Here is a 26279-nt window from a genome sequence, read left to right as displayed (position 1 = left end):
CCTGGGAGCTTCTTGCAGCACCTGTCCCAGCACAGGGCACTGCCAGGGTGGGAGAGGTGCTGGGGTCCAGCAGCAGCTGCTGCTCCCTGTGTGCAGCCTCTGCACGGAGCAAACGGGGAGAGGCAAGGGCAGCCTGGCTCAGCAGCACTGGCTGTCTCTGTGCCCCCTCTCTTTCCTCCTTCCCTTCCTTAGCAGAAGAGTTTAGAGGCTGCTGCTGTGGGAAGGAAAGAGTAAAAGGGAAGGTGAGGTGTTCTGGGCAGTGAGGGAAGAGATTGGCAGTCAGTGGGGTGGGTGAGAAGGGTGAGCAGTGTGTGCCCGTGGGAGGGAGGCAGCAAAGGGGCTGGGGCACATGCTGGCTGAAGGGGAGACTGCTGCTGCTGCTGCTCCATTCCTGACAGAGGAAAAAATGTAGGATTGGTGCCAGGGGTTGAGGGGTAGGACCCCTGTGATCTGGTAATAGCTGCTGGAGGAATGGGGAGCCAGAAATCTCTAACAGTACCCTAGGACATGGCATGTGTTGAAGAGATGCACGTACATCTGTGTACATTTATAAATGTCCAGGTATTACTGAATTGGCTTGTGTCTGTATAGTTGCTCTGTTGTATATCTGCTGCTACTGAATTATCTCATTAACACTTTTGTTGAAGAGGGCTTTCTGGTCATTGATCATTAGTGTCACTGCATGCTAAGTACAAATCCTATAAACCTCAGAGTGTGAGCCAGGTGTTTGTAAGCTAAACTGAGATCCAGGGATTGTGCTGTCAATCTGCCAGAATCCTACGAGTCTCCTAGTCCTGCCTCTGAAGGTGATGATGATTTGTCCCTTCAGTGGTCTAAGACAAGGAGGCAGTGCAATATAAATAGTGTGAAAAAAAGTCTGGAGGAAGCTGAAGTGACCTAGAAGTACTCTGTTTACTGGCACAAACTTCAGAACTGGTCTGCCCTCTTTGCAATTGATAGGCTTGTACATTCTCTAATCTATCATGTATTTAATGAAACAACTACAGAATAACCCTTGGTTAAACAAAGAGTGTATACAGCACTCCAGTATTTTCAGCTCTTAACTTAGGATAACTAGTGGGCCATTATTTATCCACCAGAATAAGTTTCTAACACTCTCCTGTGCTGGAAGAGATGTAAATGTCACAGACATACCTCTGCCACTAGCCAGCTTAAAATCCTCTCCCAGATCCTCATCTTTTTTCCTTAAATTCAATAACCAATCAGGCAGATTCCTCAAAGGTTTTGCTTTAGGCTCTCCATCTGCCACCAACTTTATTTCAGCCTCTTACAGTCTCTAAAAGGGAGGCAGTTGCAGAATTGGTCTTTAAAGAGTTGTAGATGTGTATTGAATTATAGATAAATATTGAATTGTAGATAAATACTGAATTATCAGTTTCTGATATTTGCTGAAATCTAGAGTTTCAAACTTGTCCTTTAAAAACTGGAGCACAAACCTACAATAGCAATAAGTCCAAAGGTCTGCTTATTTATGTGAGTGATCTCTTTAGAAATATATGTTGGTATGATTCTCATGGTCTTTGGTGTGCAAGATGAGAGAAGAGTCACCCTGACTGAAGGGATACAGGCAGGCTGATGTTTGCAGTCTGCACTGAGGTATAGTGTCAGCACTAAAGCTGACCTGAAAGCTCTTTTTCAGTGGTTCTATTTGGGATATCTCTTGTTGAACTGGAGTTCAACAGCTACTCATGCTGCTACATAACCTGCCAGTGTTAGTTTTCCTCCCACTTCCCATTCTTTGCTTCTTTATAGACTATTCATATCTTCAGCTTTGACCATTTGACCTGAGCTAATTCCCACTGATAATGAACCCAGTGACTTTGGCAGAAATTGTAAGTGACCTTGAGATCAGAAGCTCTTTGAGGCAGAAATTATTCTTGATACATTCTTTCCCCCTCTGCCCATCAGTGCTGCTGCTGTAAAAAAAAAAAAAAAAAGGCAAAAAAAAAAAAAAAGCAGCAGCACTGATATTATCTGATTGTGCTCTCTGCAAGTAGCAGAGAGACCTGCCCTTGAGCTAAATAAAGCAAACAAGCCTCAAACAGATAGTTATCCCTGTTGTGTATCCCCAAGCCTCTGTAAAAGCACAGATGATGTGGCTGAGAAAGCTGTGCTTTCAGCTCCTCATTTCAAAGGTGCTCCCACACCAGAGCATAAAGAAAACCAGTTGCACTAATGAAACATGCACATGTATTATCCTTTGCTTTCACTCTGCAAGCCTTGCAAGCTTATTTACTTTTGCAACAGGATTATCCCCAGGTCTCACAGGACAGACATATAAGCAGGGTATTTTTTCCCCCTTTTTTGTGCATTGGCCTGAACGTGTGAGGCCAAGACAGAGATTGTGAGGTTCAGCAGAGCTGCTGTCAGTCTGCCCATGTATTGAGGATTTTTCATTCTGTGTGCCTCGAGGCCACTCTGCCTGCCCATACAGCCTCTGCTGGGCATCCTCATCTGCCCAATTGCTCCCAGTCACTTCAGCTGTCCTTGCTTCAGATAAATGCTTTTATATCTATATTTATATTTAACAGCAGAATTCAGGCTACAGGTCCAGTGTGAAAACCTTTTATGCCTGAGGTGGTGCTGAAAGTTTATGTCTTGATGGAATCCCTTCTTCGGAAGTAGCAGTGAGAACAAGGGAAAATTCTTGCCACTATTCATTGTAAAAGCATCCTAGCAAGTGTGTCACCCCAGCCAGCTTTCTTCAGTGTTTTTACAGACCTGCTTTTTACAGACCTGTTTTTACAGCACCTGCTACTGCTGTCTCCATTACAGGGAATGCAGTGCAGCTGTAACAGCACAGGGAGATGCATGATTTTTACTGTGGGCTCTTCTGCCTGCTTATTTTCTTGTCGTGTCCCTATTGTCCTTTAACTTGTTCTTGATTTCTAAGATCTTTGGGAGGGGACCAGCTTTTTGTTTTGTGTTTGAACAGCATCTGAGGCTGTTCTGCCCTGGTTCCTCACTAATCCTGGTAAGTGGTTCCAGTAATACAAATGGCAAATAAATTTGAGATACAGACAAATTAGCATTCTTCTCACTGATTAAACAAATGGTTTTCTCTGTGATGATTTGAACCAGTTGCATTTTATTACAGCCCTTTGAAGCTCAGTTTCTTTTCCAGCCTCTGTTATCAGCCTCTTGTACTAGTTGACCGAAAAGTACTTGGCAGACAGTTTGCAGACTTTGAAAAACAATAGATTGTACTATTTTAACCTGGCTTTGACCTAACCTGAAACAGTCAAGACCGGTATTTAGCAAATTGTTTTGATGTGCCGAGTCGACTTCACTTGCTGAAAGCAGCTGCTGAGAGCAGCCTGTCTTGCCCTACAGGAGATGGGGGGACTTTGCTGGCCCCAGCATCAGTGCAGGGCCAGGACAGCCTCAGTAGCTCTCTATAGTCGGGCTTGAATGAAGCAGGGAATTACTTTACCCTTAAATTGAAGATTAATGTGATTTTTTTTTCTGGGGCAGAAAACACCGCTTGTTTTTTGTAAGGATAAAGTGCCCACTGAAACGGGATTATATTTACATTATTATTGCAGGGCGGTCTGTGAAATAGGCTTTCTGTGCCTCAGTAAAGAGCCATGACCCCTCACAGAGTTATCTTTTAAGCTGCATGCTAAACCCAGGGGGGCTTATGGCTCAAAGCTAATGGGGATTTAACTTCTCACTGAAAGGAATTTGCAGCCTAACCCTGTTTAGATGCTCTTTGCTCTCATTGATTAAATGCCCAGTCCACTGCAAGAAACCTAATAGAATCATAACTGTATAAATTTTCTAGTTGACAGAATGGATGCTGGGAAACTCTATGCAATATTTATTAGAAAAGGAGTTTGATCTTAAAAAGTAATTTTAAATCAAAATGTCAATTCACAGTTCTGTTTTGTTTGTAGAGAAAGAATAGAATTCGAATGAAGATGTATTTTTAAAGCACTTCACAAAACCATTTCATGGAAAAGAAACAGTTTCTGAAATCAGTATTTTTGTGAGGATTCACTGTGTTTTGTGAGTTCACTGTGTTCACTAATTAGTTTTTGAGATCCTGTCTGTAGAATAGTTTTTTTAGATGAGGCTATTTAAAAGTAATAAACCTGCCCCTCCTCTCAAGTATTTCTCACCCCAAATTGCATTATGCACTGAAGTTCCAGGAGGACCATATTCCATCACAGATCCTTGGCATTTTTTAAGACACAGTAACTATAGCCCCTCAGGGATGAGAACAGAAGAGCTGTCATCTTGGTAAGAGACTTTGAGATGCAAAGAGCAGCACATGATGCCATCCACAGTCCTATGGCAGCACAGTTGGGTTTCAGTCTCAGTCTCTTTCTGTGCGTCAGTTCTGAGAATTTCCCATGCCTGCTCCAAGTGCAGGTGGTTTCTGAAAACCTCTAGCTGATGCTAATGACTGGTGTGCTTATTCTTTAATTGTTGATTGTTGTAGTTTGTTTGATAGGATTTCAGTGGCTTATTCCTAGAGAAAACCATAATCCCTGGTAGAAAAGAACTCCATTAATTGGGAGCCAAAGAACTGAGGCTCAAGGATGTGGTTTAATGTTTCATTGTCTAACTCTTTTCATCACCCTTCCTGCATATACAGTCCTGTTTCCTTTACCCCTTGAAATACAAGGGGTGGTGTCATGTGAGTTCTTCTCTCCCTTCCAGTGCCTCAGTGAGCAATCTGTCTGCTTCAGGTAGTTTTCTTCTGCCTGTAGATGAGCCAGGAAATAGGTGTACAGCCAAGCCTCATCCCAGGCCTGCCACTCTCCTGCTGGGTAGTCTTGCAAATGACTTTAGATAGAGCAGAGGCAGTGTGGGGCTGAGCTTGGGCTTCAGAACCAGGCATTCTGGATATGGCCATTGGCCTGTCCTGTTGGTAAGGTTGCAAACTAAAGGGTTCCCCAAAACAAAGACTTTTATAATTACCTGATGCCTTTTGGTGCACAGCCCAGCCACAGGAGTTATAGCAAGTTCTAAGCTGAATGCGGTGCCCTGAGTTTGTTCATTTTGAAAGCTCTTGGTATTGTCCAGTGATGAATGAAAAGGGTGAACTGAAACTTTGCAAGTGATTGCAGCTCTGCTCTTCAAGATAAATCCTAGAGATCTTAGAAGATCCTCAAGGGTCTTCTCATAGGGAGAAGACAGTAGGCATTGCAAATCCAGTTTTCACTGGCACTAGGATCTCTGACTTGTTTAAAGAGAAAAAGCAATATAGGTAGAAATTGAGTGTAATGCTGAGAACTGTCTGTGACTTACTGCATGACTTTGAGGAAGGCAGTTTAACTTGCCTGTGTCAGTTTAGCCATCTGTAAAAGAGGTACAATCATACACAGCATAATAATTTCCCTCTCAGTGAGTGCCATTTTCAGTCTACCCTGTACTACTTAATGATTTGTGTGCCTGCTGAAATAACAGCATCCTCTAAAACCGTAATACCCTTATGTATTTTTCACATAATCACTAGCGGCTGAAATATTTGTTCTGACACTTGAGATTACTCATGTAAATAGAAAAATTATAGCAGGCTGGCAATACCAGACACCTTGAATTCCATCTGAGTGTGTGGGTGATGGGAGAGGGATCTATAAATACTGACAGAGGCAGGGAAACAAGCATGAGCAACACACAAGAAATTCTGAATCAACTTATTCCTGACATATAGGTAAAAGATTTTAAAATGTAGTGTCAGTTTTGGGTAGGAGAGGGCCCTTATAAATCTGAGTGCTACAGTTCCATTGATGAAATGTTACATTTTTCTGTTGTACTTTGAGTAGGATTACCTACTCCTTTTGACTAAACTACATTTTTTTCCTTTTAAATTTTTTTTCTTTCCTTTTCTTTTGTTGGTTTTTTTTTTTTTTGGTTTTTTTTTTGCTTTTGTTTTTGGGGTTTTTTTTGTTTTTTTTCTTTGTTTTTTTTGTTAAACTTAGAACACATTCAGCTTTGGGGACAAGCCGAAGCTCCAGTTTGGTTATCAGTGAGTGACTCACAGGTCCCACAATGCTTTTTCTCAAAATGTGACTGCTAATTTCCATGTTCAGCTCCCAAATTGCCAGTTTCAGATGTTTCCCACTTCCATTATGAAAGATCTGCATAGTTCTAATTGCAGAGTTCAGTGTCACATAACAATGTAGCAAATGAGCTGTGTCACATTTTACTTAAAAGAGTAGTAGGTTAGATAGCTACAGTATTCAGGTTTTGGCAGTAGTTTTTTCAATTTGTAGTTTATTTGATGAGAGATGCTTGTGCAATGTAGCTTCTCCCTGTTCTCCAGTGAGTCCTGTTTCTTTTGAGTACAAGTTCTTCAAGATAGCATCAGTGTCTCCTAGATCAAGCTATAAGCATCTTTTTTTTAACCAAACATTGTACTTCTGGGATTTACAAGCTAAAATTTGTTTTTCAGATTATGAAGAGATGTATATGCATTTGTTTTGCTGCAGTACGTAAAGTTTTTGAAGGATAGATGAATAGCTGATGGGACCTTGACTCTAGAATTCATGCAATTATTGTTAGTGACATATCAAAACTGTGAACTGAATACATCCAATTGATTGAAACAGAAACTTTGAAATTTAAAATAAACTAAATTACTTGAAGGAAACTGTAGCACATTTAGCGTAGTAGGTATGAGTAAAGGACATTCTAATGGAAAGTATTGAGAAACACCCAATGGAAACAGTCTGCCTTTAGTTTATTATTATTATTATTATTATTATTATTACTTTACCAGTTTGAAAATTTTGTGTACCAGGTTACTGACAACCTGGGACTGCTTTTAATCAATTTATCAGCTTAAGTGCTGGTGTCACATATTCAGCCTCCAGTTCCATTGTTGATTCCATTGTGTGTGTGACACAAGTTTGTGTCTGATTAATTTCTGTTAATCTGTTTTGAAGAGAAATACAGAAAATCTCACCCCAGCACTGAAATTCATCCTGCTTCCTTGAGCCTATGTCCTGTTGTTAACTTTAAACATGAACTTTATTATTAGACCATGGAAGTTCAGCTCAGAAAGGAGCTGAAGGGGGATGGTTAGCAGTGACCAGCTCCAGGTGACCTCAGAGAGAAGTGGATGGGGAGTGCTGACTGGAGGTGAAGCTTTCAGGCTGTCTCCTGCAGGCTGGTGGGACCTGAGTTGTGTGGTCTGCTCATGCTGCTCTATGTGCAGTACAAAAACAGGGCTTTGTGGAAGAATGAAAATAAATTAATATTTAGAGGCTTTACAGTTGACAAAATTGATACATTGCATAAGATAGGAAGACATATAAAGCCTTCCCTCCCTAGAAAACACTTAGGCTGAGGAAACTCAGAAACTGTTAAAGAAGTGTTTGGTGACGGAGACGTCAGGCCTAGGGAATCAGTGGCTGAATCAGCCCACACCACAGGCAAAGTCTCAGGAAAAGAAACTGAGGATAAGTAAGGGAGGAATTTTTGGTGTTACACAGAAGCATGGGATGGCCTGGGAATGTAATCTCCATTATGTGTGTAAGCTTCACAAGTGCTGAAACCAGAGTGGAGGCCCCTGGGGCAGATGGGAGGGAGGAAGAGTCCACAGGGGGTTCCAGCCAAGACCTGTGCTGGGTTTTCCCCTGCCATTTCTTAACTTCTAAGACATTTTTAGTGGTGAGTTATGTGTTTTGAAGTCTGATGTAGATAACACAGGGTGGCTAATCACTGTGACCTATTCAAATCGTCAAACCCATGAGGTTTCACAAACCGCATGCTTGCATGGCTTCCTGAGAGGAGCTTATTTAGTCCCATTTTCTCCTGTTTGATGGGGCCAGGACTGCAAATCTCTTGCCTTGTTGACAAAAAAATTCTCTTAACTACATAAAATTTATTGCAAGGTACTTTCAAGGTACTGCCTTCATTTGTTGAGTGCAAGTGTGTGATGGCGCTTATATCCCTCCTTAACATAGCTTCAGCTTTCCTATAAAAGCAGCTATGAATTTAAAAGCACACTGTGAAGTATTCTTTATATTTTTAAAATGCAGTTGTTGATCTTTTTAATCCAGCCTATTTGTATGCTACTGAAAACTCAAACTTGAAGCCTGGTTGCTTACTAGCTACATTTTAGGGCCAATTGCTAAGGTGCTCCTTTCAAGTAAACTTTATCTTAAAGATGTGTTTGTCTTCTGGATCTTTCTGAAGTTAATCTTTTGAAATACTCCTTCTTGTGTTCCACATAAAAAGTATAATAAGTGCAATGTATTTTAAAAAGGATTTAAAAACAGCCCCTTATGATTTAAATCCAAGCCTGTCTCTTTAAGAGATGAATAGACAATTCACTGAATTCAATGGAATTATTTTAAAAACAGCAGAAAATGGGAAGCTTAGCACAGTCTTACTACAGTGTGAGAAATGGCAAAAGCATTAAGGAGATTTTTATTCTCACAAGGTGTTTATTTTAACTAATTTCTATCTTCTCCCAGAGGTGGAGATCTGATGCTTTTGGCAGATCAAGAGGTTTACTATTTCACATCCATTTCAGCATGGGGGAAAGCAGATGATGTTAATGGATAATACTTGTCCGAGCATAGTAACAGATGTTTCTGTAGGAAATGTAGTGGAAACACTGACAAGCAGGATTGTTGACTGTTTTTTGGTTTATGCCCAGATTAAAGCTGCTGAAAGGATCATGTGATGTGTCTTCATAGATGGTCTGATTCATAAATTCTTTTCTTTGGGTCATAGTTTTGATGATGGCACCAGCAGCTCATCTCATTTTAATACAGTGCTTCACTGTAAGGCATGCACTTGGCTTGAGTTTAGAGGAAATTTGATCTCTCACATAAAGCCTAGCAGGCAATGCTGGTATTATGGTAGAGGACACTCTGTGCTTTTCTCCTGCAAAGGGGAATTCCTTGATCAAGTGTCTTCAATCAGATTTGGGTATGTTGTTCCTTTTGCTTTCGTACTGTAAACCTACACATCCTGTCCTCATTCCTGTAGTAACAAAAGAGCTTTCCTCAGGCTTGCTGGCTTCCCCTCAGTGGTCTTTGTCCTCCCTCCTAGGAAACAGTTTGAGTGTGTCAGAAGAGTCCCAGTTCCTCAGAAAGGCATCTGGCCAAGAACCTGACCAAGTTGGGCTGGAGTATTTCTCTCATTAAAAGCCTGCTTCTTCCCCCCAAAAAGTCATCTGTGAACAGTAACAAAGCATTCATTGTGGAGTCTTGGGACTTGGCAGAAGCACAAATAAATGAAGTGCTTTTTTGGAAGCTACGTTGCCTGTCTTGCAGATCAAAAAATAAATCCAGACTGTTTCAGTGTGTATCAGTGGATTAATTCATTTGATTGCCACTTCCCTTCCTCTTCTCTTTGTGGGGAGGGGCACTCCGGAGATTGGAATTTTAATTGCTTGACCACAGTTTCGTATTAGTGGTGCAGCAAAAGGGTATGGATCATTAATTAGTACTGAATATAAGGATCTCTGAAGTTGAGCTATAGCATCAAACAAATGAGTTTAGACAACTCCTGACTAAACTTACAGTTTATAAATAAATTGAGTTAAAATAATGAGACTATTAGATTTTTTTTTTGAGTCCCTACATGTTGTTTTCTGTGTTTGCAGTATTCTGGTGGTCTTAAAGATTGTGGCATTTTTATATAAATACAGCATTTTTATATAAATACATATTTAATATTTGTATATATGTTAGACATATGTATATACTCCAAAGATATACATGTGTATACGTGCCTATAAAATAGTTATTCATAATTTAAAATTGTTATACAATGGCATGCTTTATATATTTTTATTAAATGTTTTGAGGTTTTAATTCATTAGGTAGTTTCATTGGCAATATATAAACACAGTTTTTGATAGTTGCTTTCTTTTTCAGTCAGTGCTTGAATTTGTGCCACTGTATCAAAAAGAAAATCCAGCTCTTGAGTGCAATGCTCTGAAAACAGTATTATCCACTTTATTACTTTAATGTCCAATAGACTGTATCATCTTTATTCTGGTTTTAAAACGTGATTATGGAAGTGAATTGTGTCATTGCAGTTTAACTTTGCTTTATCCATGATTCTCAGATAGTGCAGTGTGGAATAGGAATATGCCTATAATAGATACTGGTATCAACTTGTTTTCTGCTATATGGATTAAGAAGTGGGTGTGAAAAGGCTGCAGAATGTAAAAGTGTGGGGTCATCCTAAATTGCTATGTATGTAGTAGGGTTGCTGGTGCATTGTTATAAAACAGCATGTTCTGCAGTATTTGCACCCAGAATTTAGAGGTAAATAGGAAATAATTGCTGATAAAACTTATGAGTCATCTGAACAATGTGTGCCTGATCTCAGCTAAATTCATAAACTGGGCTTTGGTTATGGACATGTAATTACAGATGTTGGTGAAGTAAACGGAAACAGTGGCTCTGAAGTTTAAGTAATAGCAAAAAATTGCATAAATGGATCAAGTTCTGCCACCTCCTCCACTCCCATATTATATTTGTGCTTTTATATGTATCCATTTGGGGGCTTTTAAAATATGAATCACACCTGAATTGCAACAGCCATAAAGTCTGGGCTGTAAAACCCAGCAGAATTCAGCCATGAATTGAGACCTGTGCTTGTGTTTAGTAGGAAGTGGAATGTTATTAGTAGAAGCTAGAAAATTTTTTTTTTTAAATTTAATTTTTTTATTTATTTACAGAAAGCATATATTTACTTCATTTTTTCATTCTACTGTGGAATTTCATATGAAGATGTTGTTAGCAGTTTATCAGTTCATTAATGGCTCTTTGTTCATATTCCTGGGGCTGAGCAACCATCTTCTGTTGAGATGTAGTAGAAACTAGATGTCTGTGAGTTCAGAAGTTGGAAGGAATTTTCATAGGATGTATTTCCTCAAGGTAGTTTCTTGGCTTTTGCTGTGTTTGAGGCTCAGTTTCTGGAAAGAGGATGGTGTTTCTGCTCTCCCCCTATTCCTGCTTCCTTTTTGATGGGACTTTGTGAAAGACTGCAGCTGTCTGCCATGAATTCACCGGTACATCGCATGGAAACTTGGCTTTTGGGACATGGAAAGGCTGCCTCTTTTCTTCTGTCCTGTCTCTGGGGAATTAAAACCACATTTTGTGTTCTGCTTAAGTTTCCAGCCAAAGTTTTTACTTCAGCTTCCTTCCTCCCCCTGCCCCTCTCTCCTCCTCTTAATTAAAATATGCTAGGGTTGAATGGATATAACTGCAACTGGAAAAGGACAAAAATAGCACAGATGAAATAGCTACACTATTGAGACCTGGACCTTTATTTGGAATCACATTTCCTGGCATGTCATTGTACAAGTGTTCAAAAACTGACTGGATTACTTTTTTCAACAGAGCAATCATTAATCTCTAATTTTAAAGGGAACAAAATTTTGTTTGAAGTTGAACGTGATTTTCACAGCTTCAGCTGTTCCGCCCATGGAAATTAATGACAAGGTCATGTTCGTTCAGTGTTAACAGGAATAGATTCACACATCTGGATCTGTTCTGTTCTTGGCTTTCCTAAGGCTATGAGTACATCCAAACTGAGATGGCAGCTGCTGAAACCAGTATCCCTTATGACACTGGCAACAACTGCTTATTTACTTATTTTCAGCACCTCTGAAAATCATGTAATTTTTGGAGTACGCAAAGATGAGCACTGGTTTGGGGAGATAGGTGACACAGGTTTTTAGATAATGGACTTTAGGTAGATATCTAAAAAGTTTTTAAAAATCAATCTCAACTCTTTTTGCCTGAAACAGTTTCTGGAAACCTGGTGGAATTCTGTGCCAACTCTTTCCTGAGAAGGGAACAAATTAATTTAAGAAAATACTCAGAATATGATTGGACAAGGAAATAAAAACATCAGTGTTCAGTGGACAGCCTTTCCCATAACATACCTAAACAGAGAAATCCTTGTGATTGAAGTTAACATATTTTTTTTAAAAGGATAAAATGAACAGTGGCAACATGGGCACTAAGGTGTTTTAGAGAAAAAGAGCAATAGGAGCTCACAAAGCCTGGACTCTAGATTTGTACTGGTTTCTCTCTTGGTAAAATTTTTATGAAGTGCCTTGAAATAGTGCTGCTGAAGCTAATCAGCTGATCTGTAGTTTAGATAGTAGGAAAACTGTTGTTCTTCTCCACTCTTCTGGATACTTCTCTTGCTTTCATTTTGAACTCAAAAACTTCAGTTGGCTTTCCCTAATTTAACATCCTTCACCACAATGCCCTTTTGTAATTTACCCACCTTTTTGTTATTCAGTCATTCCCAGCTTCTTCAGCTGAGCTGACACGATGATCTGCACCATTTCCTTGAAATGTTCTCCCACAGCGTTTTAATAACTCCCCCAGGCAAGTTCACAATGCCCGGGCCCTTTCAGGTTGTGTCACTGCTGTTTGAGTTGTGGGGACAATCATGTGGCAGCAGCCAGTGATGCAGCCACAGCTGTGTGCTGAGGGAATATTGGCTTAGCCAGGGCATGTAAATGGGATGTCTTGTCTGAGTTCCATCAGGTTTGTGAAGGGGAAGGAGGCTTTGACTGGCAGATTTGCCAAGCCTATCAATAGCAAAAGCAACCATGAGCTTAAACTACCAAAACAATTAAAAAACAAGAGAACAATATTGCAGTATTTGCCTGCATAAAGAGGGGAATATGAAGCATACATGTAAAAAAGGTATAATGCAGTAAGATAATTTAATATAGTAAGATAATTTCAGAATCCTACATTCACTTTTCTTATCCATTCTGGAAAAAAGCCCAGAAGAGGCTGAGGTCTAATCTGACACCTTCACTCTCACAAAAGGCTCAAAGTCCATTTTATTTCCCCAAGAGAAGGCTAAGAAGGGGTTGGTTTTTGTTTGCTCCATATATATCTATACATACATGTATAAGTAGATTAGACAAAACTGCTTCCCAGCAAGCAGAAATAGTTGTTGAGATTAGTGGTGGGACACTGATGAGTGCGAACCAGAAGCAAGATGTGAGTTGGAATCACTGGAAGTATTGCTGGGACATTTTAGATAAGGGAATAATAGGGTCACTGTCACTTGGTTGAATGTCTTTCTTTAAACATCCCTGTACCTCAGACAGCTCATGGCTTCTGTGTGAAGCAATTGTTGCATGACTGCTTACTCACTGTCACAGAAAAGTGGGATGGCCAGGAGGCCCTACACTCTATGGCTGCGTGTTCTTACTTTGCCTATTCTGTTCTTCTCCCTCATTTTACTCATAGCACCATACTGACACTGGCAGCAGGCACATCTTAATCTTCTGTATGTGCACAGCTTCCTCTGCTGGGATGTTTGGTGAGCAGAATTAATGGACAGCACTGAGGGTTAACACCAGTCCAGAGAACTCACATGAGCATGCAACTCCAGAATATTAATTTATTTATTGTTTTCCATCTCTTTTTCTCTCTTCCATAGTGAAATACATGAGAGAAGCAACCCCCTATGTGAAGAAAGGCTCCCCCGTGTCAGAGATCGGCTGGGAGACGCCGCCCCCCGAATCTCCGCGCCTGGGCTGCGCCTCTGCTGAGCCGATGGCGCAGCTTTCGCTCTCCATCCACAGGGACAGGAAGACAATTCCCCTCAAGATGTGCTACGTGACACGCAACCTGACGGTGTCAGACCCCGAAAACAGGTGAGTGGGGATTGCCTGGGGCTGGGATTTCGCTTTCACCTTGAATGGTTGCTGTCATTTTCTGCGCTGGGGTTGGTGAGCAGGGCTCTGGCCACACGATCGAGCAAGGGGAGCCAGCAGCTTTGGGAAGGGTGGGTGGTGGTGACTGAGCCACATGAGGCGTGGCTCAGCTTTTGGGTTATGCTAGAGGAACCTCAGTGCAGTAATCCAGCACTTCTGTGGGAAATAAAATCTTGGGGGATTGTTTTCATCATGATTAAGTGTCTGCTTTTGAAGGAAAAGATACTGTACACACTAATTGGTTACATCCTCCAGGCTGCCTAAATCTGATTCCACTAAATTGCATTTTCTTTCCTTTTTTAAATGAATATTGTTTTAAGAATGGTCTGGTTTGAGTGTTCAGTTCTGGACATTAAAGTCAAGAAGAGGAGAAAAGTTCCACTTACAAGGCATTAATGGGGAGTTTTTGTGACTTGTTTTTTTTCTTAATGTTAAAAATAGGATGAGGTTTTACCAGCCCTTATTTATAACATATGTGGAACAGCTGCACTGCACCAGCACACTCCCTGATCCCTTCTCTAACAGCTGCTAATAAAAAAGGGAGCAGTCAAGTCAGTGATACAAACTCATTCTTCATCCAAATAATGGCGTTTTCATTTTTCTGCAGTGCTCAGAAGCTGGTGTAATGCCTTAGATTCTCAGCATTTACATATAGGCATAAGCAAAAGTTACATTTTCATTTGCAGAAAAGGATAAAGAGAAGTGGGGAGAGAAGAAAGTGGCTTGGGAAGGATGTAATCTCTGTAATTGCTTGCACTGCAATTTAGAAAATTTATTAGTATCTGTGTTGTTTTCCATCTTCCCTTTTTATATTTGTCTGACCTTTTAATTTTCCCCCTCTATACTTTATTGTTTAGTATGGATTTACTTTGACTATGGTGGAAACCACTACGTGAGATGAAGAGCCAAAGCAGAGTAACTGACTGCTACAGAAGTGCAATTGTAAACCAGAAATAACCCTAGCAGTCCTGCTCAGCTTAGATCTAGATGTTTATTGATATTGGCCATTCTTTTTTCCACATATGTCTGCATAGTTTAAGATTTGACAGCTGTATCACTTGTCTGAGAGTTTGTCTTTCTCTCTGCCATGGTGTGTATTTTAAAAGTACTCATACAGGTTGCATTTTTTGAATCAGAACAATGTAATGATACTTTGCCTGCATCGACTTTATTTTCTCACATTTTTTCCCCTTTCTTTTTTGATTTTATTATAGTTTTCACCTTCTGTCACTCTCCTGGCCCTCAGTTGGTTTGAGAGCCAGGACTGACTCAGAGGGACACACACTCATTGCTCATGATACCTCTGCAATGGAGCTGACTTTTTTGAAGCATGCTACATGTGTGTTTTCTTCAGTGTTACTAGGAAGTAATGTGTGGGAGAGTCATATTGCTTGTTATCATGGTTTTCATTTTGTGTTGCTGTCATTTCCTGTGGAAAGAGTGACTTCTGATTTTTACTGTAGTCCAGCACAGTGCAGTCTGAGATGGATTTTTCCATCCAAGCATGCAGTACCTCACCATCGTGCTAGCTGAGTGTCGTAGTAGCACCCCATGGATTGCCATCTTTACTGATTTCAGTGTTTTTTAACAATTCTGAACGCTGGAACTCATATTTCCCAGTATTAATGCTATTACAATGCAGTGACCCTTTCTTATTGGAGTGCCTTCCAAGATAGTAATCTGATTCCAGAACAATAATTTTATCTTCGCTCACAGCAGGGCCTAAGCCACGTCCTTACATGCTTACAACACTTCTGTTTCATAACCTAGTGACCTGACACACATAGATTTTGTAACTGATGGTGTCACTCTGCTGGATGGCCTTAAGAGAGCTCTGCTGGCAGGATGCCAAAGCATATGTTGGCCATTAAAGGGCTCCTTTGGACTATAACTGAGCTAATTTTCACTTAAGAGCAAGTGTGGACATGGAAAGCCTGAGTTTTTCAGTGCAGTGATTTCTTTAGTGCAGGCTGGGGATAATGTCAGCAGCCTTCTGGGACCAGGATGAACTGATTTGATGTCCAGCATGAGAAGATACCTACGTTAAGGGACCCAAAAGGAAATACTTGCTTGTTGGCACTGAATTATCTCCAATTCTTAGAAAGCTGCAGTGAAATGTGGATTTAATGGGCTCAGAGGAGTATTGTTTTTCCCATTAGAGGTGGTAGCCCTGCAGAGGACATTTTTCTTCTCATGGGAGACTGACCCCAGTTCAGAGATTCTCAAGTTTGTGTCTACTCTCAGAGGTTTTGGTGAACTTGTTATTTTGGAGCAGAAGTGATGTCTGATGCTTTTAGACCCAGCAGTTCTCAGATGTCTCCTTCACCTGATCTGCCTGTGGGTTCATTCTGGAGGAGATCTTTTCTGTTACCTGATAAAAAATGCTGTAAGATACCAAGGAGAAGATCCTTAATACAAACCAATACCAAAATTAGTGTGTAAGATTTTTTTTAAATAATAAAAGCATGGCAACAGGAGAAAAGATCATCTATGCCATTCTTCTCTAGGTGCGGGGCTTGTTATATTTTAGGCTGGAAGAAACTGGTTAACATAATTGCTACTTAAATCAATTGTTTGCTGTGTTTTCACTGATAAGTGACCTTTTTGGTGGCAGCAGTAAAGGTTAATGTCAGGCCTCACTGAGGAGCATCCCCTCCCAATGAAGGAACATGTGGAAATGATCATGGCTAGTAATGCCAATAAACAGAAAATCTTCTGCAGTGTAGAAAGCTTTTCATTAATTTCTGGTGATGATATTAAGGAACAGGAGAAAAAAAAGGTCTCTCAGGTGAAATTTTTTCTGTTGGTGCTTTTAAAATCTTGGGATATAATACAAAGGTACTTCTGTACACAACACAGGAGACACGACATTCCCTGGAGAATGAGACAATGCTATGTGGATGGAAAAGGTTTTCTCATCTGCTCTTGAAGTCACCCTAAAATTCTGCTTGCATGTCTTTCAGCCAAACCCAGGAGGTGTGGGCCTGATCCTGTCAGCACACATCATATTCTTCCAGTGTCAGGAGTCCAGAGCAGTGAGAATCTCACAGGGAACTTCAGCAGGGTCCATCCTTAATGACTTGGTTATTCATTGGCAGGATTTGGCACTCTGATGGGAAAGGTTTGCTTTGGTCTGGAAGCTAGGAAAAATGAACCGAGATGGATTCCCAACAGTGAACTTTTCCTATCACTGTCCATTTCAGGATTGGACTAATTACAATCAGAAGATAAAATTAAGCAGGTATATTCTGTAGGTGTGTGTTGGGTTTCCATGGCCAGGTTCTGGTAGCAGAGAAGCTACAGAGGTGGCTTCTGTGAGAAGCTGTCAGAAACTTCCTCCATGTCCTACAGTGCCAATGGCAGCCAGCTCCAAGGTGGGCCCACTGCTGGTCAAAGCTGATCCAATTGGGAATTGTAGTAACACCTCTGTGAGAACATATTTAAAAAGGAAAATAAGAAAGTTTCTTTGCAGATGTAATTGTGGCCAGATAAGATTGGAGTGAGAATATGTGAAAGAAACAGTCCTGCAGTTCCCAAGGTCAGTGAGGAAGGAAGGGCAGGAGGTGCTCCAGGGGCTGTAGCAGAGATTCCCCTGCAGCCCATGGAGCAGCCCATGGGGAGGCAGCTGTGCCCCTGCAGCCCATGGAGGATCTCAGGGATGCAGAGATCCACCTGCAGCCCATGGAGGAGCCCATGCCAGAGCAGGTGGATACCCAGAATAGTCTGTGATTGTGTGGGAAATCTGTGCTGTAGCAGGTTCCTGGCAGGGACCTGTGGAGAGAGGGAGTCCATGCTGGGGTAGGCTTGGTGCCAGGACTTGTGACCCCGTGGGGGATCCATGCAGGAACAGCCTGCTCCTGAAGGACTGCATCCTGGGGAAAGGGAGTTTCATTGAGCAGTTCATGAAGATCTGCAGCCTATGGGATGGACTCACATTGGAGAAGTTCATGAAGAACTGCATGAGAGGAACCCCACACTGGAGCAAGGGAAGGACTCCTGTCCCTGAGCAGCAGCAGAAACAACCTGTGATGAACTGTGCAGCCCCCATTCCTTGTCTCTCTCTGCTACTGGAGGGGAGTAGGTAGACCCTGGGAGGGAAGGGGGGGCAGGGGGGAGAAGGTGTTTGTAAGATTTATTTTGCTTCTCAGTAATTTCAGTTATTTTGTAAGTAATACATTCAGTTAATTTCCTGAACTTGGACCCTGTTTTGTCTGTGATGGTGTTTGGTGAGTGATTGCTCCTGGTCCTTAGCTTAGGAACCTGTTACATTTTCTGTCCCCTCTCCACTAGTGGAGGGGAGTGATAGAGAAACTTTGCTGGGTGCCTGGAATTCAGGGTCAACCTAGTACAAGATGGCAGAGGAGCTGGCTGGTATCCATTCATTCTGGACTCTGCACAGTGAGCTGCATCTGGGAATTGCCTGAGCTTCCAAAGACATCAAGGAGGTGCAGAACAGGACAGACTGAGACCTATTTACTCCAAAGGCAGCAATAGATTCAAGGAGCTTCATTACTTTGAGGTGTTTTTGTTTGTTTGATTTTCTTTTTTTTGCAATGGGAAATACTGATTCATTGAATGAAGTATTCACAAGATCTGTTGTGAAGCCATTGCTCCCCAAACTTCCTTTTGTACACATTTTTAAATAATAATTTTTTCTTACATTATTTAATAACAGCAGTGTCAGTAATGCACAGTAGTAGTGTCCATGAGATTTAACATTTTGAACTGTAGTATAAGTGTATAAGTAACTTATGCAGCATGAAATAGCAGTGTGATTCTAACATGGCATCTCAAAATCTTAAATATAAAACAAATTCTAGTGAATTTGCATGTATTTACTTTTGTTACAATAAGACATGAAAATAAAAGCTGAAGCTTTTTTAAGGAAAAAACTGAATTTCAAATGATTTAATATGACATAGTAGAAACAAATCCTTGCATCAAAAAACTTGAGTCATGAATGCTCACAACAAATATAAGGTGTAAGCAGAAGATTGTAAAAAATGCAGTAAAAAGACAAACATCTTGAAGTAGGTGAGGGAATGAAAGACCAAGCAGGTCCTGTACCTCTTCATGTTCCTGCTTATATAACTTAAGGGGAACTGAGGGGATAGGGAGGCAAGTATAAGGCAGTAGAGAAGGTTCTGGATATCTCCTTGATGAAAACATGGTCTGGCTCATGCCCCCAGCCTGCCTCTCTCCTGTTTGGTGAACAGGACCATGGTTCTGCCAGCTGTCAGCAGGCCCTGGTGTGCTGATTCTCCTCCAAGAGCAATGTGACTTAGGGGTGCACCTTTGCTGCCTGGGGTTTTTCTCTGCTGTTGGGGGAATGGTTTCCCTGAGTCACTTATGTTTGGGGCTCACAGAGGGCAGGGCTCTGCCACAGAATGACCAGAGATGAGTTAGAGCCACCCTTGGTGAGCACAGGTCACACTTACCTTGTTTTCTGCCTCTTAGGACGCATTTGACAGCACTGAGCAGTCAATGGCACTGGCAGTACAAGCCCAGATGGGGTTAGTGCTGGGCCAAGGCTGAGCCCTGCACCAAGGAGGAAGGAGGTGATGGCCCATTTCCACCAGCGTGCTGGCACTGCTGGAGCTGTGTCACTCCTGGGTGGACATCCACAGCTCTGTGGGGCTTCCTGGGGAGCTGGGATTTTTTTTTCCCTAGTGCACAGTACAGATTTAGCTGGACTGGGCTCTGGTTTAGGAAACTGGGGCCTTTTTTCTGTTTCTGTATGTTGTAGGTAGGCAAGAAAGGACAAAGAATTTATGTCTGCATGGGGGATAGAGCATGGATAAAGATACAGAATGGGTGCATTACCAGTATTAAAAATCGCCCTCCACATCTCCTCAAGGAATTTGTGCTTTGCTCCTTGTGTTGTTATTGAGCTGCTCTCTGGCTGTAGAACCTCTGTGAAATGCAGAGACCATACTTAATTCATAGTGTTGTTGTGAGCTACAGCTTGAGATCCTTGGATGAAAGGCACATAGCAGTTAATTATCATTATTGGTACAGACATGTTTTACTGTATGAATATCAATAAGTCCTTTGAAGAAGTCATTGAGCATGCTTGAGTCAGTCTGATTTATATCAAGAATTTTTGTTAGCATTTGGATTTTTTTTTCCTGGTGGGCTGTGTTTATTATCTCCTTAGATTACTATATCAACAATCCAACATTAAAGTAAAGTAACTTGAAAGAGTATAATTCAAATCCAGAAAAGAACAAAAGTGCTGATAATCAGGGTGAAACTCTGGTTTACACTCCCCTCATCCTTAAATCACCCTGCTGTGCTATTACAGTGTGCTTGGTCTGTTACAGCCTTGCCCACAAAAGGCTGTGAATTTAAAGTCATGATGAACATGTGTTTTTAACCTTAGCTTCCAACTATTTTACTGTAATGAATCCAAATCCAGCTTTTGTGTGAATCTGGATGTCTCTTGTATTCCTGTTCTGCAACTGCTAATCTGCTTACAAAACGTGCTCTTTATGGGAAGGGATGAACAAGTAGGCAGCACCTGAGGTTTATCTACTGTTGCCTCTTTCAAGCTGAGAGAACTTAAGTACTTCAGCTAAAAAGGCATTCTCTTTAGTACTCTGAGAGTAGGAGAGGGAAGAATTTGGGGTATGGACAGCAGGAGTGGAGTTGTGGGGTCGGTCATGGGGAAGGCCTCCTCCTCCTCCTCAATACCTGCATGGCTGTGGGACCCTTCTCAGTAGCCAGGGTCAGTGCATTCAGGGCTAGGGTTGTCTCATGAGGGACCTGTAACTTTGCATTTTTTCTCTCACGACAGTGTTTTGGGGGCAAGGCATTAACTGCTACAATTAATTCATTAACTGATAGATTTAATAATTAATGGTTCTATAACTGGTTGTCTGACAGCTCTCTGTCATCTACATCATCTGCTTTTTGGGCAGTCCTGCAATTGCTGATGCATTTTGTAAGCTGCAGTCATCTATCTTGATTAGGGGCAGTTTTCTAAACCTGTAGGAGCTGGAGCTCTGAAGCCTCTAGACAGAAATGGTGATTTTAAAATTTGATTTTCATTATGTGAAATAGTTGTTTTCTATCATTTTTGAAACTCCCAACAAGCCAAACAGTTTTAGTCTGGGTCATACCAATTTTTCTGTTAGCCTAAATTTTTTCTCATCTTTCTTAAAAGGCCACCGAGATCAGACACTTCTGTAGGACTATCCCTCCCATAAAGATGGGAGCATTTTTGCCTTTTTTGAGACAAATCACCAAACTAGGGTGAACTTCATTACTTTGTTTTTTTCTCATTATTTATTCTTGTTCTGTTAAATCATGTTAAAATGGGTTTCTAATGTCCTAAAGACTGATGTAGTCTCTGGGCAATGGTTTGAGAACTGAATTACTGGGAGATGCACCAGGATCTGGGAACACAGTGGAAACCCCTGAGTTTTCCTTCAGGGTGCTTGAGATCCCAGTGTAGAACTGGATTGTTACAGCATGTTGTGACTGACCTTCAATCTCTGCAGATCCTGGTGAATTTGGGACTAGGCATGTCTTATTTTCTTGAAAAAAAAAAAGATGAATCTTTTCTCCTGGTGTAATGGCATGGGGCTTTCTCCCTTCCCCATCCTTCTGGGCCATACAGGTGTGCTCCTGATGTCCTTCCCATCTCCAGCATAAATGAAATAGGAATGGGTAAACCTCTTGCAAGTGTAACTCAAAACCAGTGTCTGTGCGTGCATGCATATATGTGACTATAAATAAAACTGTATGGATGTCTGTGTGTATGTGTGAGCTGGGCTGAACATGACCTGACATGAATAAAATGTGTCCTGGTGAGTTGGGTGGTGAGGAAGGATGTGAGTGATGAGGAGGTGGCAGTAACTAAGGATGGAAGAAAGCTTTCAGCTGGATATTTGATTAACAAGCTTTTAATAAAAGTCTCTATTTCCTGTGAAAATACTTAAATAATGAAAAAAACTCCACTATATGCTGGTGGGTTTTTGTGTTGCCATTTTGGTTTTTTTCAGCCATTGCTTCAGTTAGGGGAATTTTGAAAAAGTCAAAGAATTTGGATTTTTCCAATCAGCTTCAGATGTAGAGGGTTGAGCTGAGAAATGGAAAAAAGAGCAAAGGAACTGGAAAATAATCAGGTGAAGGGAAACAGAAAATAAGGAGCTACCTTGAGAAATGGATGGAGGGAAGAGAGGAGCACAAATTAAGAAAAAGTGATTAAATAAGAAGCCAAACCAGCAAGGCAGAGCAACAAACCAGAGAGTGAAGACTGCAGCAGACTTTACTTAACAAACACTTTTGTAAAAAAGAAAAAAAAACAAAGCTCTGAGAATGTGTAGATAGAGGGATGCTCTAAGAAATGTGTCACAGAGTAAAGGGAAAGGAAGAGCAGTGGGAGTGCTGCAGGGAAGAGGAAAACAAATAGTTAATCGTGTTTTTATGTGCATCTGTATGTAAAGGTGTATGAGTGCTGATACCCAAGCTGCTGCTAAATAATGTTGAAGAGCAGTTTAAAGACCCCTGAGATGTCCCAAAGAAATAAGATTGATGTGCAAGGGTTTCAGTTGCCTGCTATGCTCCCAGTTCCCGCAGTCCTTGTGTTATGGCTTGGAGACACTGACAACCTCAGGGCTCTTTTTCCTGCCTGGTGTTTGCCCTGTGCTCAGTCTTGGCCTTTCCCTTGCCTACCAGCCCATCTGCAAATTGGATTTCAGTCTCACAGCTCTGATCTAGCCTGATCTGCCATTGATTAAGGAGCAGGATTTTCAGCTGGTGTATTTAAAGCTGCTCTCTCTTGCACCTCATGTAGTCACGGGAATGGCAGCAAATGGCAATCACGGTGTGAGCCCTGGTGCTGGGCTGCCATCAGAGCTGCTCCAGCTCAGTGTTGGTAGATTCTGAGGCTGGTCCTTAGTGCTTAGGGGTTGTGTGTGAATACTTTGCTATTTTAATACCCTCTGCTCACTTCTAGCTTGCTTTCTCCTGTGTTTCTGCTGATGGAAATTCCTGTTTTACTATAGTAAGAGTTTTGCTGAAGTTGCTACTTCTTCTCATCATTTACATACAGCTTTTCCATCAGACTCTGTGTCTATTCCATAGGAAGAAGGGTCTACTGTCAGTTGTGAAGGTGCCAGGAGGTGACCCATGCACACTGTCCCCAAAGAAGCTGGCAGTATCTCTGGGACACTGGCTCCCAGGTGGGGGCTCTTCTACAGCTTGCAGAGGCCAGTGATTGATCCAGAAGGAATTTGTGGCTTTGTAGTCATGGTTGTTTGGCTTTGGTTTTGCTTCACTTGGCAAGTAAGCAGTGATCCCTGGGATTCTTGATCATGGAAGCCAAAAAAGTAGATTTATAACATAGTGAGACATTGAGACATACCCTGCTAGATAAGGTACACCTGCCATTTCTCTCTTCCAGCAAGACTTCCTTCTGTGACAGCTCATCCACAAGACAGAGCTGATCTGTCAGCAGCCCTACTAATTTTCCCTGTTTCCATATCAGTTTTCACCCACACTTGTGGATCACATCCTCTTCTTTCCCCTGGGTCCTACTACAGCATTTCCTAACAGCAAGAGTGGCATTCCTTGCACAAGACATCTAATTCATCTCCAAACCCATGAACTTACGCAGCAGCATGAAACCCTCCACCCTCTTCTCAGCTGGAAGGGGGCATTTTCCCCTGTTACCAACTGCAGTTATGTGCTCTTTGCCAAGCCCAGATGCAGCTCCAGCTGCAGAAGGTTTGCTTTGCTGCTGCTGCTGCTGCTGCTGCTTTGAGTTTGGCTGTGGGTTTGCTTCAGGGAAAACAGCTGCTTCAGGGAGCTCTGCTCAGTGTATTGAATATACCAATCACATCTTCTGTTCTTAAAATTTCAGCATCTTCTAATGTTAAATCAAATTCCTGACATCTCTATGAAATAATGCTGTTAGTGGGTTTTTTTCCCAAATAATTTACCCCAACTCCTCCTTGGAACAGCATCTTTGCCATTGTTTTGTGCTGATTCTGCTGTGAAGAAGGCTGAACTCCATATTCCTGGATTACCAATATTCATTATAATTACAACCAGAATATAAAAGAAAAAATCAAGACAGTAAAATATAAGATAATTTTTGGGCACTGTGGTGTAAGAGTCCTGCTCCTTAATATCCATAAACATTTGAAAACTATTCCATTACTTTTGTGGTTGCTCAGGGTGAGGAAGGCAGTGTTTGATGTCTCTGCAGATTGGTCAGCATCTGCATGCAGTGGTGTGAGCAAGTCCATTGCAGAACCAAATCCTTTCTTTACTTGCATGTGGCACAACTCCTCTGATATCCCTTGTATTAAAGCCCAGCTGGTGGCAAATAGAAATGAAATCAACTGTGACAGCTCATTAGCGATATATACACCCTCTGGTTGGATATCAGTCTAGTCCAGCCCCAGGAAAGTATCTACATTGGTTTTAGCACTGTAAGCTGAAAGCCACCAAGTAACTATTAATACAGCAAGTACTCTTCTGACAGCAAGGGGACTGAGAGCCTTTCACATAGAAAAATTCCACTTGATTACCAAGCAGTGCTTGCTTGGTAAAATTGCTTTCACTTCCATTTAGGTTCATCAAATGAAGGTGCTTCTTCAGAGAGTATGCTGGGGAATTCATTGCAAGCCTAACAGTCTCTCTCTGGAATATTTTCCTTGCAGACTAAGCCCGAAGTTTCCATTGCTTAGTTTTAATGTATTCTGTTCCTGGTTCATCTCCTGATGCAGCATATAGAATTCAAAAGAACCTTAACAGTTTTTTAAAATTTATTTTATAACAAAACCTACAACTTTTCAAATATAAATCAGGTTGTGTTCTTCTAAATTCCCCCTTTTCCTGGAAAGGTTCCTATGTTTGTACACTCAGAAAAACCAAAATTATTTACTGTGGTTTCATGTGCAGACAGTGATTGAGGAGAAGTGCAGAGTGAACAGTTTGGCCTTTGATTCATCTTTAAGTTTGCAAAGTCAGTGACAGACTGTTATGTTCCTCTCTGTGCCAGTGCAAAATCAAAGTAGTGTGATGGACTTGAATAACTCTGGCTCCAGCTTATCATTAACTTCAAGGGATTTACTCCACACTTTAATCAGTTACTGAATACATAATCTGACCCAGGAAGAGTCATGAAGTGTAACTCAGTGCCTGATTTGGTCCTGAGCCAGTGCTGGTGGCAGAAGTACTTTCAAGAGTTTTGATAAAAGGTATTTCTTAGATAATGAACACTCCTACAGAAAGAAGCTTTATCAAAAGTGGAATGAGTATGGTCTACCAAACATTTTTCAACTCCTTCTGATCCTCTGTGAAGTAGAAGATCTGATGAAGAGAGGAAGGGAGTTTTCCTCTTACATGCCAGGTTACAGCATTTGGAAGCACTGGGTTTTGTGTCACCCCCGTGTTCTGTGGGTGGAGAAGAGGATGCTGGAAACACTCCTCAGCTCACTGAGGGTCTTTGAGAAGGAGAGAGAAAATTACTCTTTTATGATAAGGTTTGCCAAATGATCTCTGAGAAAATGCGATATCATTCATATGCATTGCCAAGCTGGAGAGATGCCGCGCATCTTGGCAGTCATCTAGAGCTAGCATATAATTCCTTTGGGTTGGTATGGGCTTTATCAGAAACAGCTCCATATGCAGTATTTACATAACTGTGGTGGAGTGTGAGAATAAACACAGCTGTGGCATTGCCCTAAATATTTCAATTCAGTGGGGAATTAAGGGAACTTTATCACTGAACTGCAGATAAACAGAAGTCACTAAGAGGTGGTCAGTTTAGCCAAGGAACAAATCAAAACTATAATGGCTAGACTGCTGGAAGCATTTAAGTGCCTTAGTCTTGGAGTTTACTAAGGTCACTGGTATTTTCTTCTTTTCAGAAAGTATGGAAATGCCATCAGTCAGCTGCTATACAGAAAGCATCATCCATTTGGATTGGTGAATCAAAGCAGCGTGGGCTGAAAGGCAGAAAAGGAAAGAGTTTATAGGGATGCAGCACTTTCAGCATCTGATTGCAGTCAGAGCCCATGGGTTTCCAGGAAGATTTGAAGTTTATTTTAGTATCTCCATCCCAGTTGACTGTGGAGACAGGAGTCCTGGGTTTTTGGTGGAAATCTGCAAGCTTGGTTTCCTAAGGTTTTCTAGTCCAGATCTTACAGCAATCGCCAGTAGCAGAATTCAAGCAGTTGAGGATTTAGACTTTGGGGTGTGTAAATTAAAGTTGGCCTATGTAGCAGCTTGCTGAGGAATGATGCCTGCAGATGTATTGCTCAGAGTGGAAAAGTGCTGTGGATAAATAATAATTTAAGAATAATTTTCAGCATGGTCAAAGCAGCATCCTGTTTTGAACTAAGTTTTGAGAAGTGTCAGTAGTATTGTCCAGTCATCTTGTTACTCAGCTCATGGAGCAAGGAAGACTTTCTGCATTGGCAGTGCATCAGCATCACACTTTGGTGACCGACAGGCATTCCCAAACTGGCTCTATTACAAGTCACTGAGGGATGAGTATTTTTGCAAGCATGGCTCAGTATATGTGTATGCATATGTATACTAGAATTTAGACTTTGGTGTCACATTT

General features: G+C 41.3%; 1 protein-coding gene across 1 annotated transcript in view; it reads left to right on the top strand.

The window, feature by feature from the left end:
- SNTB1 (syntrophin beta 1) overlaps positions 1-26279 on the top strand; it is a 115803-nt gene that overhangs the window by 45910 nt on the left and 43614 nt on the right. Inside the window, exon 2 of the mRNA XM_077188594.1 lies at positions 13420-13636. Within this exon, the coding sequence (XP_077044709.1) occupies positions 13420-13636 (217 nt within the window). The remainder of the gene's footprint in view (positions 1-13419; positions 13637-26279) is intronic.

Source organism: Agelaius phoeniceus, chromosome 1 (genome assembly GCF_051311805.1).
Source record: "Agelaius phoeniceus isolate bAgePho1 chromosome 1, bAgePho1.hap1, whole genome shotgun sequence".
Taxonomy (NCBI): Eukaryota; Metazoa; Chordata; class Aves; order Passeriformes; family Icteridae; genus Agelaius; species Agelaius phoeniceus.
This window is presented reverse-complemented; position numbering and strand designations above follow the sequence as displayed.